Source organism: Phascolarctos cinereus, unplaced genomic scaffold (genome assembly GCF_003287225.1).
Source record: "Phascolarctos cinereus isolate Bilbo 61053 unplaced genomic scaffold, phaCin_HiC Scaffold_5;HRSCAF=322, whole genome shotgun sequence".
Taxonomy (NCBI): Eukaryota; Metazoa; Chordata; class Mammalia; order Diprotodontia; family Phascolarctidae; genus Phascolarctos; species Phascolarctos cinereus.
This window is the reverse complement of record NW_027555958.1, coordinates 437,035,235-437,054,622: the sequence shown is the minus strand read 5'-3', so window position 1 is coordinate 437,054,622 and position 19,388 is coordinate 437,035,235. Positions and strand designations below refer to the sequence as shown.

General features: G+C 36.7%; 1 protein-coding gene across 1 annotated transcript in view; it reads left to right on the top strand.

Annotated features, from left to right (window-relative positions):
• The window catches only part of COL24A1 (collagen type XXIV alpha 1 chain), a 353,333-nt gene that overhangs the window by 159,305 nt on the left and 174,640 nt on the right, over window positions 1–19,388 (top strand). Inside the window, 4 exon segments of the mRNA XM_078155798.1 lie at window positions 5,642–5,695; window positions 15,875–15,928; window positions 17,113–17,157; window positions 19,278–19,331. Coding sequence (XP_078011924.1) covers window positions 5,642–5,695; window positions 15,875–15,928; window positions 17,113–17,157; window positions 19,278–19,331 — 207 coding nt within the window.

The window sequence follows — 19,388 nt, the reverse complement described above, 5'->3', positions numbered from 1 at the left end:
TACTTGCTTTTCTTCAGGGCAGCTAGGTGGCACAGTGGATAGAGCACCAGCCCTGAAGTCAGGAGGACCTGAGTTCAAATGCGGCCTCAGACCAAACACTTGACACTTACTAGCTGTGTGACCCTGGGCAAGTCACTTAACCCTAATTGTCTGAAAGTAAATAAAAACAACTTGCTTTTCTTCACCAACATCCTTTTCTTCTTTGCATCTTTCTCAACCCTTTTCCTCCTTCATACTGAGCCTTTCTCTTCTTTCAGCTCGAGTTTCTTTCCTCCAATTCTGTTTCAATATCTCCCCAATTTCTGTTCTCCTCAGTCTTTGATCTTCCACAAAACCCAAACACTCCAAATTATTTGTATAATTTCATTCACCTTTTAAATTCTTCTCAGATCCTTTTTCTCTTCCAGTCCATCCTGCAACATGATCTCTTTCAGAAGCCAGCACAGGAGAGACTTGGGGGTGGGGAGAGCCTTGGCAGTAGTATTGGTACATAGCATATGCTTTTACTTCTACCTGGAAGGCAAATCCCATAGGATGTTTCTCAACTTTTTGAATTTTTAAATTTCTGTGTCAATTGTTGAAATTTACCAACTATCAGCATTTTGGTGATAACTGTTACCTTTCAATAGCTTCCTCCCCAAATAGAAGAGAAGAATTTTCACTGGCCATTGATTCCAGGTACTGAGTTTGGAGGCAAAATTCAGTATCCAGTTATTGAGCCTCCATTCCCAAATTCCCTTTCCATCCTCTTAATTTTTCTTATTGCCAGATGCCAGATTTGTATTCTCATTACAAAATTTTGAAAGTCATCTGTAAAACACCTAATTGAACTGAACACTTGGCATTCAAAAACTTCAACTGGAAGTAATTGTCATTTTCATTTTTTTCTTTTTAAACAAAATTTATAAAATTTTAGTTTTGATCCTTTTTAAAGAGAATACAAACCAGACACTCAGAGGTTTCTTCTTTTAAAGCTTCAAAGGCTTCATCTGGTATTATTTAGGTCTGCTACCCTCAGCAGCGCATCTCTTTAAGGAACAATTTTGAAATGTTCCTTGTGGTCTGGATTAGCTAATTCTTTCAAAATCTCTTGTCTCCTGCTAACTCCTGGGCATAAAGGAACCTTCTGTGGCTAATCTCCCAAGTCATTATTTGAAGAGTGTGGAAGTAGTCAAAATTAAGTCATACATTCTCTTGCTTCAACACATTGTACATCTATTCCCCTAATGTATATTTACTTTTTGTCTGTCTATGATTCTCTTTGTCTCTCTCTTCTGTTTCTGTCATCTCTGTCCATATTCCTTTCCCTATATCTATCTCTCTCCTCTTTCTCTCCCTTTTTCTGTCTGTCTGTCTCAGTCTCTGTCAGTCTCTGTCTCAATCTCTATCAGTCTCTGTCTCGCTGTCTCTCTGTCTGTCTCTGCTTCTGTCTCTCTGTGTCTGTGTCTCTGTCTCTCTCTGTCTGTCTCTCTTTCTCTCTTGCTTTTCATTCTAAGGAAGAGTAGCGTTCCTTAGGGTAGGATTGAACACTCAATTGGTAGTCATTCCACTTCAATACTTCAATGAAATGTTATATTGGTCTAGGCTGATCACTCTTGGAAAGGGAATAATATCAGATGTTTAATTTAACTTTTAGTTTCCAGGAAAAAGGCTGACATTATTTTGCTCTTAAAATAAGAGGATTTTTTCCATTGCTATAATCCATCCAGAGAAAGTTCTAAAGCTATATGTTTTAAAACTCATAGAATCATAAGATTTCAGAATCGTAAAAAACATTGAAATTAGAGATAATCTAGTACAACCCTGTGGCTCAGTAGAAACTTTCCCTGTAATATCCCAGACTAGTGATTATTTACTGCCTAATGATTAAGGAAAAGTTTCCTTTTCCCCCAGCTCTGTTCTGACATCCAGAAAAGACTTCAGGATGACCCCAACTATAGATCCCAGCACTTCCCTAATGCCCACAGGGCCGGTGCTGGTGACTCTTAGGTTCTTGCCTAATGCCCATCACTCACCATCTTCCCCCAGGGACTTCTCTCTTCCCCTCCCCATTCACAGTATTTAATGAGCATTTTTTCATAAGACTATAAATTATCCAACATTTTCTAGAAGATGTCCAGTGATAAACATACTGCTTCTTTTTTTGTTTTATTGATTTTTTTTTGTTTTCACATCCCTTTTATTTCCAAAATTTCCAAATAACTCCCCCTTGCTACCCAGTAAGCCATGTCTTACGACAAAGGATTAAAAAGAACAATTCAGCAAAACTGACCAATATGTCAACTGAATGCACAAGTGAATATTCAATGTCACATGCCCTTAGGCTCCCACTTCCACACTATATCTCCCCATTTCTTTTTTGGGGCCAATCTTGACCATTTTAATTACACAGCAGAACCCATCCCCCTTTGAGGAATCCCATTTCACTTCCAGATGGTTCCAATGTGGGGAAAGCTATTTTTATGGAGTTGAATTGTGCCTTTCTACAATCTCTGCTTTGTTCCTAATTAAAGGAAAAAGTCCACCAATCTAAGTGACAACCCTTCAGGTATTTGAGAATCATTATCATGGCTCCCCTAGGTCTTTTCTCTGTCAAGATAAACAACCTCAGCCCCTTTATCCAATTTGTGTATGGTCTCCAGTCCTATTGCTATCCTGAATACTTTTTCCAAGCTTGTCAATATATAGTGCTTAGATTAGTATAAAATATCATACTTAGAATTGGACACAGTACTTTAGATGTAATCTGATGAGGGCAGAATACAGAAGGACCAGAATTTGTCCTTCAGGGTGGATTCTATGACTATTTAATTATCATAATGAAAACTCACATTTCCATAGCATTTCAGATTTTGTAAAATACTTTCCTAACAACAACGTTGTGAGGCATGTTATAACCTCCGCATTATACTGAGAAGGAAATGGAGGTCTATGAGAAGAAAGGAGGGAAAGAAGCATTTAAGTGTTTATTATTCACCAGGCTCTGTGCTAGGTAAGCGCATTTACAAATATTATCCCATTTGATCTCCACAACACCTCTGGGAGGTAGGAGCTATTATTATCCCCATTTTATAGTTGAGGAAACTGAGACAGGGAGAGGTTAAATGAGTTAAATTAATCACACAGTTAGTAAGTTATGGAGCTAAGATTCAAGCCCAGGTCTTTTTTGATGCCATCTCCAGAGGGTTCTTCCCACAATATCAATCTAATATAACATTAGCTTTTGAAGGCTGTAATGTCATGGTGTTGATTTTGTATATGAACTGTGTCTAGCCCTGCCCTTGCTCCAAATTCTCCAGCTGATGTTTTAATCCAAGGATGAGATTTCACTAAGTTTTGTTAAATATTATCTTATGAGATTCAGCCCATTGTTCTAGATTATTGAGATCATCTTGAACTCTAATCTACCATCTAATGTGATGACTATCATTCTTAGACTGACTGATTTATCATCTCTACACAGATGATTCTTAAATCTATTTGTCCAGCCCTTACTTCTCTGCTGACTCCCAGTATTGCATTCACAACTCCTATCGAACTACTTGAACTGGATATCTCATAGACATCTGAAACTCACAATTGAACTCATTATCATTTTGGCAAATAAACTGCTCTCCCTCGACTTCCTAATTTCTCTTTCAAGTGTACGGTCATTATCCCAGTCACCATTCTCAGAGCCTTGCTATCATCTTCAAATCCTTGGTTTCCTAACTGCCCCTCTCCATATCCAATCAGGTGTCGAGTCCAATCATTTCTACCCTTGTAACATCTCATATGTTCCCTCCTCTCTCCTCTGGCACTACCACAGCCCTGGTGTGGGCCCTCATTACCTCATGCCTGACTATCACAATAGCCTGCTGGTTGGTCTTCCTGCCTCAAGTCTCTCCCTCAGCCATCCTCTGCTCAGCTATCAAAATGATCTTCCTGAAGCACAGGTCTGACCATACCACCCCTCTATTCAATAAACTCAAGGTTTCCTTTTACTTCCAGGGTCAAATAGAAAATCCTCTGGCTTTCAAAGCTCTTTCTTCTTACCTTTCCAATTTTCTTACACCTTATTCCCCATCCACGAATTCTGTGATCCCATGGCACTGGTGCCCTTGTCATTCCTCACATAGGACACTCCATAGGACTGCATTTTTACTAGCTGTCTCCCATGCCTAGAACTCTCTCCTTCCTCAGTATAGCTACTTCCTCATTTTCCCTGGCTTCTTTCAAGTTTCAGCTAAAGTCCCGCCTCCTGCAAAGAGCCTTTTTCCAGCCCTTAATCTTAGTATCTTCTCTGTAAGACTATCCCTAATTTATCCTGCATGTATCTTATTTGCAAACATATTGAAAGCAGGGACCATTTTTGGCCTATCGTGGTATCCCCCATGCTTAACACTGTGCTTGGTATATGTTGTGGTTGTTGAGTTGTTTCAGTCAGGTCTGACTCTCCATGACCACATTGGGGGCTTTCTTGGCAAAGATACTAGAGTGGTTTGCCAGCTCATTTTACAGATGAGGAAACTGAGGCAAACAGGGTTAAGTGACTTGACCAGAATCACGCAACTAGCAAGTGTCTGAGGCCAGATTTGAACTCAGGTCCTACTGACTCGAGGGCTGGCACTCTGTCCAGTGTGCTTGGTACATAGTAGGTTTTTAATAAGTGCTAGTTGACATAACTTGATTGATTGGTCCAGATCTCTGCTTCCATCACTGTGGGGCCACCCGTTTTGGTGATGTATAACACAAAATTTAACACAATTTATTTCTTGTTGTTTAGTCTTTTCAGTCATGTTCTACTCTTCATGACCCCATTTAGGGTTTTCTTGGCAAAGATACTGGAGTGGTTTGCCATTGCCTTCTCTAGCTCATTTTACAAATGAGGAAACTGAGGCAAACAGGGTTCAGTGACTTGCCCAGGGTCACATAATACCACACTTCATCTCACCAAACATTACATAAGCAAACATAATATATCTCCCATCACACATAAACTAACACAACTATATCCCTTCAATAATAATTCAGGTAGCACACTCTCTTTATTGTTGCCATTCGCAACCTTGTTATATCTGTGAAGGTTTTCAAGAATGACTGTGGCTTCATCCAGTGGTCAGATTAGCACTGTTGTTGCTGCTGCTGCTGCTGCAAACTTAGCCAGGCTGGTACTGAAGCCATAGACACACACAAACAGCATCATTGGATCCATGTTTGAAGTCTTTCCAGCTTGAAAGAACCTGTTGGAACTTGTGGTACACTCAGCATCACCTTTGAGAATCCAGAGTTATCTATAAGGCATCAAACAAGACTTTGTTGGAGTGAAATAGAATGTGAAATTTGAAAAGGCAAAAAAACCCCCAAAACTTCTTCACATCATTGATTAAACTTGAACATGGTTCCAAAACTTGATGGCTTCTTCAACAGAGTAATTACTGCAATGTCTCTGCGGTCTCATCTGTGTGACTGTTTCCTCCATCAATGCAAATTGCAAAGTCATAGAAATAAAGGTCCCAAATATCATGGGTTTAGGAGGTATTTTAATGGTTTTGGCCTTTTAAAAGTCTAAAAGGAATTTTGAGATGCCTATCAGATTTGTGCTTTTTCATAGAAAGATAATTCTGCAAGTAAAATTTTATTTTTTTATATTTTTCCTCAGGGTTTTCCTGGAGATATTGGCATTCCTGGGCAAAATGGCCCCGAAGGACCAAAGGTAAAACAAAAATATCTATTACTGAGGATTTTTATTATGGTGTCACTTGGAAGTGATAAAAATTGATGTTCAAAGTCCTCTGTTTTCCAAGAATGTAGAGAACATGATGGAGATAGGAGAATATTCCTGTACAACATATAAAATAAGTAGTGTCTGTGAACCATTTGGAAACTTTTACATTACACAGCTTGCTTCAAGATGTGTAAGGAGCAATTTAAAAGTCTGGCTACCTCAGGACTACCCTTTATTCAAAACATGTTGTAAATCAGTAGAGTCCAGGTAAGTGGTAATGATTGTTCTCAGCTTGATCTTTCGGGTTTTCCAAATTTGCAAAGCAGGGAAGCCATTCTGATGGAATCTCTTGGGACAGGTGGGAGAAATAAAATATGAAGATAATCCAGTCAACAATAACTGGTCTGGTTACTGAAGCCCTGAAACAATAGAAAATAAAACCATATTCTTAGTGACCCAAACCTGCTCCATAGCTAAGAAATGAGCACTTGTAGCTACCTAAAATGATTCAACCAAAGCATTCTTCATTTTCTTTATTTTAAGTTGGTAGTTAACAAAAATAATTAGATTCAAGCATTCTTTCCATATTGTTGATTATCTAAAAGAAACTAACAAATAGGGAAGCAATTATGTCCTCTACCCCATTTGCTTCCATCTAGGCTACCAAATGTGTATTCAAAGAAAAAGTTTAATACTTTTTAAAAGTTTAATGCTTTAAAAAATGGAAGATGATTAGAAAAGAGTCATCCAAATTTTCTTGTAAAAAGTTTAATCACATTCTCATTGAAGGCTTGTCAAAATCTGATGAAATTAGTTTGTAGAATATGAACTCACTACCCACCACCATTAATGAATGTAATCATAATCATAATAGCCATTATTTATATAGTGCTTACTGTATGCCAGGCCCTGTGATAAGGGCTTTACATTCATTATCTAAATTAAATGTACTAGCTAATTCAGTGTAAAATTAAGCTATTGTCAGCATATATGATTTTATTTATGACAGTTTTTCCTGAAAATTCATATGAAAGATTGTCTTTTAGCAGCCTATATATATATATATATATATATATATGTGTGTGTGTGTGTGTGTGTGTGTGTATATATATATATACGCATACATATACTCAAAATTTAGAACCATAGAATCTTGGAGCTTTCAGAGACCTTAGACATCACTGTGTCTGATACCACCCCCTCATTTTACAGATAAGGAAACTGAGGCCAGAGAGATGAAGGGACTTATCCAAGGTCACATGACTAGTAAATGGCAGAGCCAGGACTAGAACCCAGGTATGCCAAAACCCAGTCTGGTGTGTTTTTCCTGACACCACACATCTTTTAATTCACGTTGCCTCACATAGTGTTTTAATACCTTACTTTTATGTCATCTGCAAAGTACATTCACATACCTGATCCCATTTGATACTTAACAGCCTTAAGACATAAGTAAGATAGATATTATCATCTCCATTTTAAAACTTCTGACAGAGGTTAGTTGACTTGTCTAAAGTGACACAGCTTGTAAGAATAAGAAGCAGAAATTCAGAACAGATCTGATTCCAAGATCATGCAGCCTCCTTGTATAGAGGTTCCTGAGATTAAAAGGAAAATTAACTATGAAGTTCTTTGTAAAATTGTAACCCTTTTGAAGGCAGGGATTATATAATTTTTTTTCATCTTTGTTACCTTGGAGCCTAGCAGTCTTTTGCATTTTAATAATAAGTATTTTTATTCCACTAAAATAAACCAATATTGAAGAAGTCTGTAGTCACAATCTAAGACTCCAAGATCTGTTTGACAAATGAATTTTATAATTTTCCAAAACTGTACATTCTTTCTTCAGAACATTGGCCTCATGAAATACTGCATTAGACAGTCTGGTCTGAACAAGAATTGGTAACTTGCTTTTGGGACGGAAAGTTACCAAATCCCAAAAGTTTCTTTATGCAATTTATTATGCTAAACAGGGCATAACTGCTTAAGTCTAGAAATATTCAACATTAGAACTCACAGTCTCCAACTACCTAATGATTTGAAGAATTCTCTCCATAGTTTCTGATTTTGACTATTTATCTGCTCCTAAATTTCTATACTTCCTCCTTCTAAGGCTGCCTACTCTTTTTTCAGAAGTGGAATTTCCATTAATTATCAAGAAAGATATCCATCACAAGAACAAACAGTGGTAGAATGGATAGAAATTTTTAAAAAATGGTTTGATGCAGACTGCATTCAATTAAAAATAAGTATTGCTTTTCTAAGGAATTCAATATGGTTTAGAGCCATCTACCTCACTGCCCCTCCCAGCTTCAAGCTTCAGACCTCACAGAAGGAACAATAAGAAAAGTTTGACTCATTTGTATTAGATGTTCAAGTTGTTAACAAGACTTATTTTCCCCTATATCCACTTACTTATGAAAAGTTTTACATGTAATTGGGGAGAAATAAAATATTATTTTAAAAACTAGGCTAATTAAAGTAGGACACTCAACCTTAACAGACTGGTAATTGTCATCAGTTACAAGAATGATTGCAATGATCAGCTCACATGTGCTTCTGTTTCTTTACTTTGACTCTATAGAGATGGCACCTCTGTTTATGTAGGATTTGGGTTGGGTTTTTTTGTTTTTGTTGGGGTTTCTTTTTAGTCTAGAACTCTGGTTTTGTTGTCAGATAGAGAACTCCAAGTGAGAAAACTTCCACTACCTGCAGATCTACAACTGCTTTTTTAAAAAATTTATTCATTTTGAACTTAAATATAAAAATGCAAAAAAAAAGAACATTTCCACATACACAGCACAACATAAAAAGAAGATTCAGTATAAAACTATACATTTCCATTTCACATTGTTTACTTTAAAAAAAACTATACAACAAATACATGTCATTTTCAAAGCTACCCTTCCTTTCTGGGCTTCCTTCTAATTTTTTTTTTATGTTCTCTTCTGTGAACTTTTTTTCCTCCCTCCCTCCCCACCCTACACCCTACCCTAGAAAAAGTTACCATACCATTTGACCCAGCAATGGCACTATTGGGTCTGTTCCCCAAGGTGATTAGAGGAAAAGGAAAAGAATTTATATATTCTACAATATCTATAGCAGCTTTCTTTGTGATGGCAAAGAACTGGAAATTGAGGGGATGCTTGTCAATTGGAGAATGGCAAAATAAGTTGTGCATTTCATTGTGATGGAGTACTATTGTGTTAAATAAGGAGCTGGTTGACTTTAGAAAAACATGGGAAGGCTTGCATCAAATAACAAAGAGTGAAATGAGCAGAACCAAGAGAATGTTGTACACAGTAACAGCAATATTGTTCTAAGAACAACTTCGAGCAACCAAGTCATTATATTCTAAGAAAATTTCCTGGGGCATTGAAAGTTTGAGTGACTTCCCCAAGGATATACCACCCAAGTACATGCCAGAGACAGGACCTGAATCCAACTCATTCTGAGTAGAGTATTATGAGAGAGGAACAGAGAAACCAATTTGGCTAGATTACAAAGTATGAGATAGGGAGTAATATCCAATGAGTCTGGAAAGGTAGGTTGGGGCCAGGTTATAAAGGGCTTTAAAAGCTAAGCAGGAAAAAAAAACTAAGTAGAGATGTTTATATTTATCATAAAGGCAATAGAAAGTCATTGGCATGTATCAAATGGTCAGATCTCTGTTTAAGGAAAGTTACTATGCAGAAGTGTGTAGAATAGAACTGAATGGTGAGGGATTTGAGGGAAGGATGCTAATTAGGAGGCTGTTACACTAATCTAGGCAAGTGATAATGAGGGTCTAAAATGAGGTGGTAGCTATGTGAATGGAATGAGTAGAGAGAGGAGATCTGAGGTAAAAGATGCCCTGATGGTAGAAATGGCAAGATTTGGCAACTAACTGGATAGGTGGGTGAGGGACAGTGAGAAGTCAAGGATGACACCAAGATTAAAAACCTAAGATACTGGAAGGATGCTAGTACCTTGTATAGAAATAGGGAAGTGTGGAAGATGGTAAGGGTTGGGGAAAAGATATTGAGTTCAGTTTTAGGCTTGTTGAATTTAAGATATCTTTGGGATATTCAGGTTGAAATATCCAATAGGCAGTTTATGATGGAACTGGAACTTGGTAGAGAGATTGGAGTTCAATACCTAGTTCTGAGAGTCATCTGCATAGATGGTAGTTAAACTGATTTAGCTAGATGAGGTTACTGAGAAAAAAGGAGTATGGAGGGAGAAGAGAAGAGAACCAACATAGAACCTTGAGGAATATCCACAATTAGGGAATGTGATGTGAATAATGAAAGAGCCTGAGAAGTTAGAAAGTTAGTAGGTGAGCTAAGAGAGGGTAGTGCCAAGGAAACCCTAAGAGAGGATACTTTAGAGGAGAGGGTCCTCAACAGTGTCAGATGCAGTCCACGGGAAAAGACCATTAATTAAAAGATCATCGTTAAATCTGAAGAGTAGTTTAAGTGGAGTGATCAGGTCAAAAGCCAGAATGCAAAGTGATGAGAAGTGAATGAGAGAAGTGGAGGCAGTAAGTGTGGGCAATGTAGTTTTGCTTGAAAAGAGAAATAAGCTAGGACAATAGCTTGAAGGGATGGTAGGGTCTTTTAAAGGATTTTTTTATTAGAAGTATTTTTATTTTGTTTTATAGTTCAAAAGGCTCTGAAAGAAAAAAAAATAACCATATTTAAAGGTGATGAAGGAATTAGGGGGTTTTGTCCCTTTTTAAAATTTGTCTTGAAATGAGTTTTGCTTTGAGTAATGTATAAAAGACAAAAAGGAGGTACTGCCAAACATAAAAATGCAGAGTTGCTGCTGCTGCTGCTGCTGCTGCTGCTGCTGCCTGCTGCTGCTGCTGCTGCTGCTGCTGTTATCAGGGAATCATAGAGATATAGACAGAAAGACCTTAGAGGCCATCTAATCAGACCTCCAGATCAGGAAAGTAAGGCCCAAGGAGTTGAAATGATTTGCCTAAGTTCATATAATTAGTATCATAAATGAAATTTGAACCCAGATCCCTTGACTCAAGCCAGTGTTCTTCCCACTACATGATATCATCTCCTAGCCATACATGTTTTATTATTTGCTTGTAGATGGTTAATTTATATTATGCTGATCATGTAAATTGCTCTTAAGTGTTCTACAAAATATTAGTTAGGACAGTCAATTGGACTATTTTATATGGCTTCACTGAAATCTACGGTAGCCTCATTTGCAGACGAGTCAAATTGTTTCCAGAGCTCTGGCATTGCTCTGAAGAAGTCCTTCATGTTCTTCATCGCCTAAAACCTCAAAATAGGATTAGAAACTTTTGTTAAGCATGAATTTATTAATTATTAAACCTATTTGTGTTTGTATTTATGTAGACAGTTTTATATACTTGACTCAATAAGTCTTATTAAGAGCTACAAAATCTAGCCATTGACTTGCAAATATTCAATTTTATATGACTCTCAATAACATTAGAGAAACCACATTTTTATTGATTCTGAAAAATTAAAATTACCGAATAGATCCCTCTACTCTGAAACAAACAAAAATCATTTATTTGTTGCTATAAAATGTTATTGTTTTAGCCATGGAACTAAGGATGGTTGACTGTCATTCACTCATATACAAGCATTTCCAGAAAAAGTCTATTTGTGAAGCCATTTCTAAATAGGAATGTGTGTTACTGTTGCTGTAGTTAGTATTTTGTTCGATTGTTTCATAGGATCATGCATATGTGTCTTAATGCAAGTGAAAATAGTGGAGCAGAGCAACACACAAGCTAAGCATCCTGTTTTGTTAAGCTCTCAGATTCACATTACAACATAGGTTATAATAAACCCGGGGCAGCTAGGTGGCACAGTAAATAGAGTGCCAGGCCTAGAGTCAAGAAGACTAATTTTTGTGAGTTCAAATCTGGCCTCAGACACTTACTAGTTGTGTGATTCTGGGCAAGTCACTTAACCCTGTTTGTATCAGTTTCCTCATCTCTAAAATGAGTTGGAGAGGGGCAGCTAGGTGGTGCAGTGGATAGAGCACTGGCCCTGAAGTCAGGAAGACCTGAATTAAAATCCAGCCTCAGACCAAACACTTGACACTTACTAGCTGTGTGACCCTGGGCAAGTCACTTAACCCCAATTGCCTTAAAAAAAAATAAAAAATAAAATAAAATAAAATGAGTTGGAGAAGGAAATGGCGAACCACTCCAGTATCTTTGCCAAGAAAACCCCAAATGGGGTCGTGAAGAGTCAGACAGGACTGAACAAAACCAAACCATAATAAACATATAGGTGCTTACTTTATTAGAGTAACCATTTGTCATTATCCAAGCAGGATTCAGTCAATGTTTTTTGAGTGAATGTCTACATACATGCAAGGTTTTATTCTAGCACACAAAATGTATAAAACACAACATTTATCAACACTTTTACAGTCTACTTGGGGAGATTATAACTAGCATGTTAGCCAAGACATTTCCTTTTTCTGGTTATAAATATAGATCTTTAAAAAATTAAGATGTAACTGAGGCATTCCAAATTCCCTAGCACTTCTCTGGCATTGTGACATAGCTTCACCCCCCCTGTTTGGTATCCTGAGCTGGCAGGTAGAGAACATTGACTGCCATAGGACTGGAAGGATCTCTGAGGATGAAACAGACAAGAATTGAGAGGGATACAGTGATGGCTGAGGTGCCTTTGTCCTGTCATTTTTTGATCTGTGGCAATGAGGCTGGCTATGTCAGCATTTTATCAGTATATTATTTCAGTGCTGGAAGTCACAAGGATAGATAAATGCATGAGAGACAAATTGGCACACTCGAACTCCTGCTCCTGAAACCCCAGGAAATGATACTGTGTTCTCTGATCCCCATGTTCCTGCAACCATAATGAAAGCTTGGACATCTCTGTAATCTCAGTGCAGACAGTTGGTCATGAATTAACTGCATTTATCCCACTCCCTTCCACAAGGAGACAGAATGTTGAGAATGGAACACTGAACTTCCAGGTTAATTGTTATCTCTAATTCCATGCTGTGATTAGGAGATGAATGAGAAAGAAAAAGAGAGGCAGGCAAACCGAGTCAGATGGTAAGACTCTAAAGGCTGAAAGAGATTTCTGCTTTTGGGTCCAGTGACTGGATGGGTTATACAATCTATGTTAACATGGAAGCAATGCTTCTGCTTTTATATCTTCTATTTAATCCAATTAAACTTTTTTACTAAGATAATGATGCTTGAAGAAAGGCTTTTGATTGATAATGTTCTGTGAAGGGAAGGAAGGGGTGCCATAGTGTCAAGCATATGAAAACATACTTCTAGACCAGTGATTCTTCATCTAGGGTTCATGAACTTGGTTTTTATTTTAATATCTTGATAACTGTATTTCAACATAATTGATTTCCTTTGTAATCCTATGTATTTTATTTTATGCAATTAAAAACATTTTTCTGAAGAATCTCTAGGCTTCATCAGACTACCAAAGGGGTCTGCAACGACATAAAAAGATTAAGAACCCCTGCTCAAATTCGTGTAAGATTTGGAGACATAATATAGGGCACAGGACCTAATAGAATCCTACTAATGGTTGTGAAGCAAAGGCTGGTCCAAGAGGCCCTGAATCCAGAGTTCTTGGCCCTAGCTCTAGAAAGGAAGTAACTTAAATCTTTTACCTGAGAAATGACTCCTGCGAGAAGGGGATGCACGTGGCTGAATGGTAGGAAGTCTTCATCCTCAGTTTCCATAAATGAGTTAAGAATTCCTGAAACCTAGTCTTCTGGATAGAGAAGGGGAGATTTCTTGGGCAAAGATGAATTCCTAAATAGTCCCAGGAGCTAGCTTTCATGATAGAGGGGAGAAGATTTCTTGGACAATGTTTAGTTCCTAGAAATTCAGGAGCTAAACCTCCTATAGAGAGAATGAGCAATTTCTGTACAGTACCAATGTGTTGCTCATAGCCCTACATTTGTAGGAATAGTACTTTGCTCTCTCCTTCTAGTGTTAGTTCCGTGAGAGAAGAGGCTGCTTCTCTAGCATCCCCAAGTCTGTTTTTCTTAGTGGGAATTGTCTCTCCCTCCATCTTAAACTATGATATATACACTTATCTGTTTATTAGGGGACAGGGACAGGTTTTTATTTATTGTTTTATCTTTGTCACCCCAGCATCTTTCACATAAGACACTTAATAAATCATGGTGGGTTCTATTTAATTAACTTTTGAGGACCAGGCAACTGGTTGTATACTCCCACATCGCCACCTGGTGGCAAAAGCAAAGGTTGGGCTACACTTTTTTTATGAGTACCCATGAGGAATGCCTGTTTCTAATGGATAATTTTTTAAAAATCAGATATTTCATCTGATTTTACTCACCAGATTTAAGAACTTAGATGAGACAACACTGAAAGCACATAGTTGGTTTGTTTATATTAGTAGACTTCAAAATAATAACTTCCAAGTAGTTAGATTTGTACCAGTTCATAAGTCTCTGATATGCTTACAAAAGATAATGCAATTATACTTTTTAAAAAGTTACACATATATACATGGAAGTTTAATCATATGAGCATCACAAGATAAATATATGGAGACAAGGGCCATATACAGAGAAACAGTAAGTAGATCAATTTATCCAAAGCAAAAGTTTTTGTATTATTGTATACTGAGATTAAATGGAAAAGAGAAGCTAGGATAGATTATGGAAGTCCTTGAATAATGAGCTAAGGAAGTTGAAATTTATCCTGTAAACAATAGGGAACCACTGGAGACCTCTATATATAGGAATAACGTAACTTAAAATGGTGTTTTAGGAAGATTAATTTGACAACAGTATATATAGGAGAGCTTGATGGGGAAAAAGGCAAGTAGAAGGAAGCTACTGTCATCCTTTTTCCTTCAGTGAATGTAGACTGGCCCTGGTCAACATCGACACATGGAACCTGGTCCTTTGTGTCCCCAGAATAATCCCTACAAAAATCATAACTGCTGTAATAATAATAATTGTCCACCCTTATAAAATACTTTAAGTTTGCAAAGTGTCTGACTCATTATCTTATTGATCAACAAGCCTGGGACTTTTGGAGTAGGCTCTTCCCAGCTATGCATCCCACTACTCAATGACTGCCCAGAATTGTAGCCTAAGAGAAAGGCACTGGAACAGGAAATCAGAAGACCTAGATTCTAGAATTGATCCTGTGAGCTGGAAGGGACCTTAGAGATTGGCCTCAGCCATATTACTTTGGTCAAGTCATTTAACTTCTATGGACCTCAATTTCCTCATTTTTAAAATGTGGGTAGAACATCTCTAAAGTTCCCTCCAGTTCAATTCATTGATTTAAGTTTATGTATCCATGTGCAAAAATCACAGGAGGTTGAGTGCCCTCTGGTGGACATTTATGAAACTCAGTGATATGATTCTTTTCCCTGTCATTTTCAAAGAATGTACTTAGAATAATAGAATTTTAGCTTGAATTAAACTACTTTAGTCTGCTCAGTAGCTAGAAAGACCAAGAATGCCACCAAGTTGAATAAACAAAATGTCATCATGTTGAATAAATATTTACAATAAAGAACAAAGCTTTACCAGTCCTTTGAACCTGATTTCTTTCAGAGAGCAAACTTTATTTAACTCTATTCCTTCTGGCTAGTGAATAATTCCTCTCTTTTTTCTTAAGTAACTAATAAAATTCAGGCTTTTATTTTGTTAGATCTATAAACTTTTTCTAAGCACTTCAGATTTCACACTCTTAGAAAAGAGTACAAATATATTATATATATGATATAATATATAGCATATATGTATATATAATTTAAAATCTGGAAGTGCTGACATAACATGGTAGACTTGAAAGACCACTAGATTTGGAGTCAGTGGAACTGAGTTCTACTTTTTACTCCCTGTGTGACTCTGGGCATGTCATTTAACTACTCTATGCCTTAGTCTCCCCATCTGTAAAACGAAGTAGGGTAGACTAGATTATATCAATTTCCTTCCATCTCTAAGTCCTATAATCTTACTCTGTTCAAAGCCCAGTTCTCCAATAAATGTCATTACCTCTGATAGCCATTTCACTTTTGTCTCTGGGTCCCCAGCACTTTTGAACACAGTAAGTGCTTAATATGTGCTCCTTGAATTGCTTAATTGATTGACACACCATGCTAAAAACTTATGGTGGATGTTTGTTTTGCTTTTCAGGGACTTCTGGGAAATCGAGGGCCTCCTGGACCTCCTGGTCCCAAAGGAACTGAGGTATGAGAAAAATCAGTGCCCACTCAGCATTCTTTCTTGCTTGCTTTTGCCTTTTTATGTAGACCTTAACATTTTGCTTAAAGGAAATGTTGCTGTGGGATGTGTCATTTTTGCCATTGAGGATTTCAAGTTTCCATTCTATTTTGGCAGCTATTAAATGGAGTTTTCAGTCATTTCTTAGTGCTCTGTATCCACTAAGGGATTGATGTCAGTGGTCTGCATGGCATGCCTACAGAATATGGATTCAACATTTCATTAACATTCTAAACTTTATGTCATGTTTACCATTTTGCATTTCCAACTCAAGGAAACTTATTTTTAATTGATGTGGAAAAAATGTTCATGAACCAAATTAAACAGAATAGATTATATTTAGATAGATTTCTCTATAGGTTATTCAGACATAGTAAACCATACATAAAGATATCCAAAAGGGAAGAAAGCTTTATTCTTTGTGAATGAGTCATTTAATAGCATATAAAATATTTAACATTGGATTTGAGGTTCTTGGTGTTTTGAGGTAAAATAGTTCAATAATTATATTTTCCATATAGATGATTCATTTCCTTTTAAGTCTATACCTAAGAAGAACATAGCATATTTGAAATATACTGTTACAGATGATTTCAAACTACTGGGCCTATAAACTGTTAGAGGTTGAACAATATTTGAAAATGTGCTAAGAGAAAGCATTCTTATCAGCTTTTTGCTGGGGTCAATATTCTGTCAGATAAAGGATTTCATGTACAAAGAATATGCCCTAAGGTTATAATAGAGATTTCCGAGTAAGTAGACTGGCTGAATTCTCTCATTTAGAGGTTAAAAACTATTCACTAATTAATCATATCATTGATTACCAGCCCTAGTTTTTCAATATCCTATGATATCATTAAACTTTTAAAAATAAGGAAATAACCCTTATTTTTTTTCAAATTCACTCTAATTCAATTTAAATTTAATTTAAATTTTAAAGAATAAGTGTATGTCCTATAGCATTTTTAAGGATTGTCACATTCAAAAATACCTGATGGGGGTATCACAACTCTAAAAAAGGTTGAAAATCACTATACTACCAATGTATCAAAATGGCTTCAAATTTCTTCAGAAATGGGGAAAATGATAATTTATGGGTTTCTAAATACTTTCTTTAAAGTAACAAAAAGTTTTAATTAATTTTTTTTTAGGGAGAAGAAGGACCAGTTGGACCTTTTGGAGAGCTGGGTCCACGAGTAGGTATCACATACATAATATTTTTTGCAAACTGCAAGTGCCTCCCCAGAATATAAATCGGTGTCTTACACGTTGGAATATAAGTAACCAGAGTATACTTTAACCTAAAGCAATTTTTTTAATAGTCAAAACAGAGTCCAATCACTCAAATTATTTTGGGACTTATTAAAGGACGATATATACTGTTAAATATTTACTCATTTCTCTAATAGCTTTAGCCATTTATGTGAGTCATATCCAATGTGTCTCTAAGTTTTCTGTCATGACAGATATTTTAGCCATCCTGATAATCTACTTTCTGTGTAGGTCAACAGAATTGCAGAGAACAGAGATGCACTTTTATCCATCATTCCTTTAAGGAATTTCCCTTGTGTAATCTATGAAGTGTTTTCAAATTTTATAAATGGATTTTAAAACATTTTTAGTGTAATCAATCCTCTACCCTTACAAATTTGTTAAAATATCAACTTTTATTGAGATATGGTGACTTCAGGGGCATCCATCAAAGCTTAAATTAAAAGCACCTCATTTTTGCTTTAGAACAAGGAATAGAACGAAAGTTCTCCAAATTTATGTGCCTTTTCAGAAATAACTTTTTCTCTACCCTGTCTTACTATTAGGTCACTAACTCTTTGGGAGAAATGAAGCTACTTTAAAATTTTTATTTTAGAGAAATTTAAAATTAAAAAATTCAGCAGCTGCATCAGTGACCATATTACCTTAAAAAAAATTAGATGAACCTTGTCTTATGTGACTCAGAAGGCTTATACTCTCAAAGCTGAAGAAATGTAGGGTTTGAGTGGTTTTTTTTCCTAGTAGAACTCTATGTTAGGAAGAATGCATGGCTATTTCAGATCAATTGCCCAGGTTGTTTGATTAACCTGTAAAGCTGACAGTGGTACCTCTACAATTGAGAGAATAACTTGCTAAGGTCATGTCTACCTAACAAAAAGCAAAGTACAGAGTTACAAATTTTCCTTTTACCTGAACAAGCAAAACTTCTTCATTCAAGCCCCAAGATGGATTTCTTAACCTAAATTATACAAGCTTTTGGTCTCTATTAATCCACTTTAAATTCAATGCATATTTATGGAGAGGCAGCATATAAGCACAGTGGATAGAACACTGGACTAAAAGCCAGGAAGACCTACGTTCAGATCCTGACTCTGGCCCTTATTATAACTGTGGTGATTTGGTCGTGGTACCTTAACCGTTCAGTGCCTTAGTCTTCTCCTCTTTAAAATGGGCATAATAATTCATACATTAATTACCCTACATACCTTATGAGACTCTTATGTGGAAGCACTTTACAGCCTTTAAAACCCTACATAAATGCAAATTATTACTATTTATCAACAACTATATATAAGACACTACAGTGGGCACAGGAGATATAGAGATTTAAAAAATGGTGCAATCCCTGCTTTCTAGGAACTTATAGTCAGATGGGGGTGGTGAGCGAGGGAAGCAGAGATAATAAATTATGTTTAATTTGTCTTTCTATCTCCAGTGCCTAGCATGGTGTCTTGCATAGATTAGGCAATCATTAAATGCTTCTTGAACTAAATTGAAGTAGAGAGAATGGCCTTGAGAAGTAGAAGGGGCACTTCTTCAGAGACAGAAGTAAAGACAAAGATAATACACAAAGATATAGAGGTAAAGCTTTAGATCTCAGGATAAGTGGCTTCATCTTTCCCAGTCAAGAGTATGGGCTTTGATGTTGGAGCCCATGAGATCGTATCCCAACTCCTAACCATACTACCTTGCAAAAGCCCTTTCCTCTCTCTGTGCCTCATTTTTCTCATCTGTAAAAATTAAGGGGTTGACCTTGAAGTTCCCCTCTAGCTCTAAATCACATGATCCTGTATTTCTTGAAAGCAAACTTGATGAATCAATTCCAAGGACCCCAAATTCAGAACCTTTGAGTTGTATTAGGGGCTGACACCTGTTAAATGAGATTCAAATGAAATAATTGAATCTTTGTCAAATATTTCTATTGGCTGCCAAGAGAAACCAAAATGTGACAATCCTGAAGAGACAACTTTTAAAACTGGAAGATTGTATATAATGTCAGTTTGCAAAACAATCTCTCTTTCTTTTCTGTCCCTTTGCATCGTAGGGAAAACCAGGTCGAAAGGGATTTGCAGGTGAACCTGGACCAGATGGTTTGAAGGTACAACATTTCTTTTATTTATGGATTTATGAAGAGAGAAAGAGAGAGACACAGAGA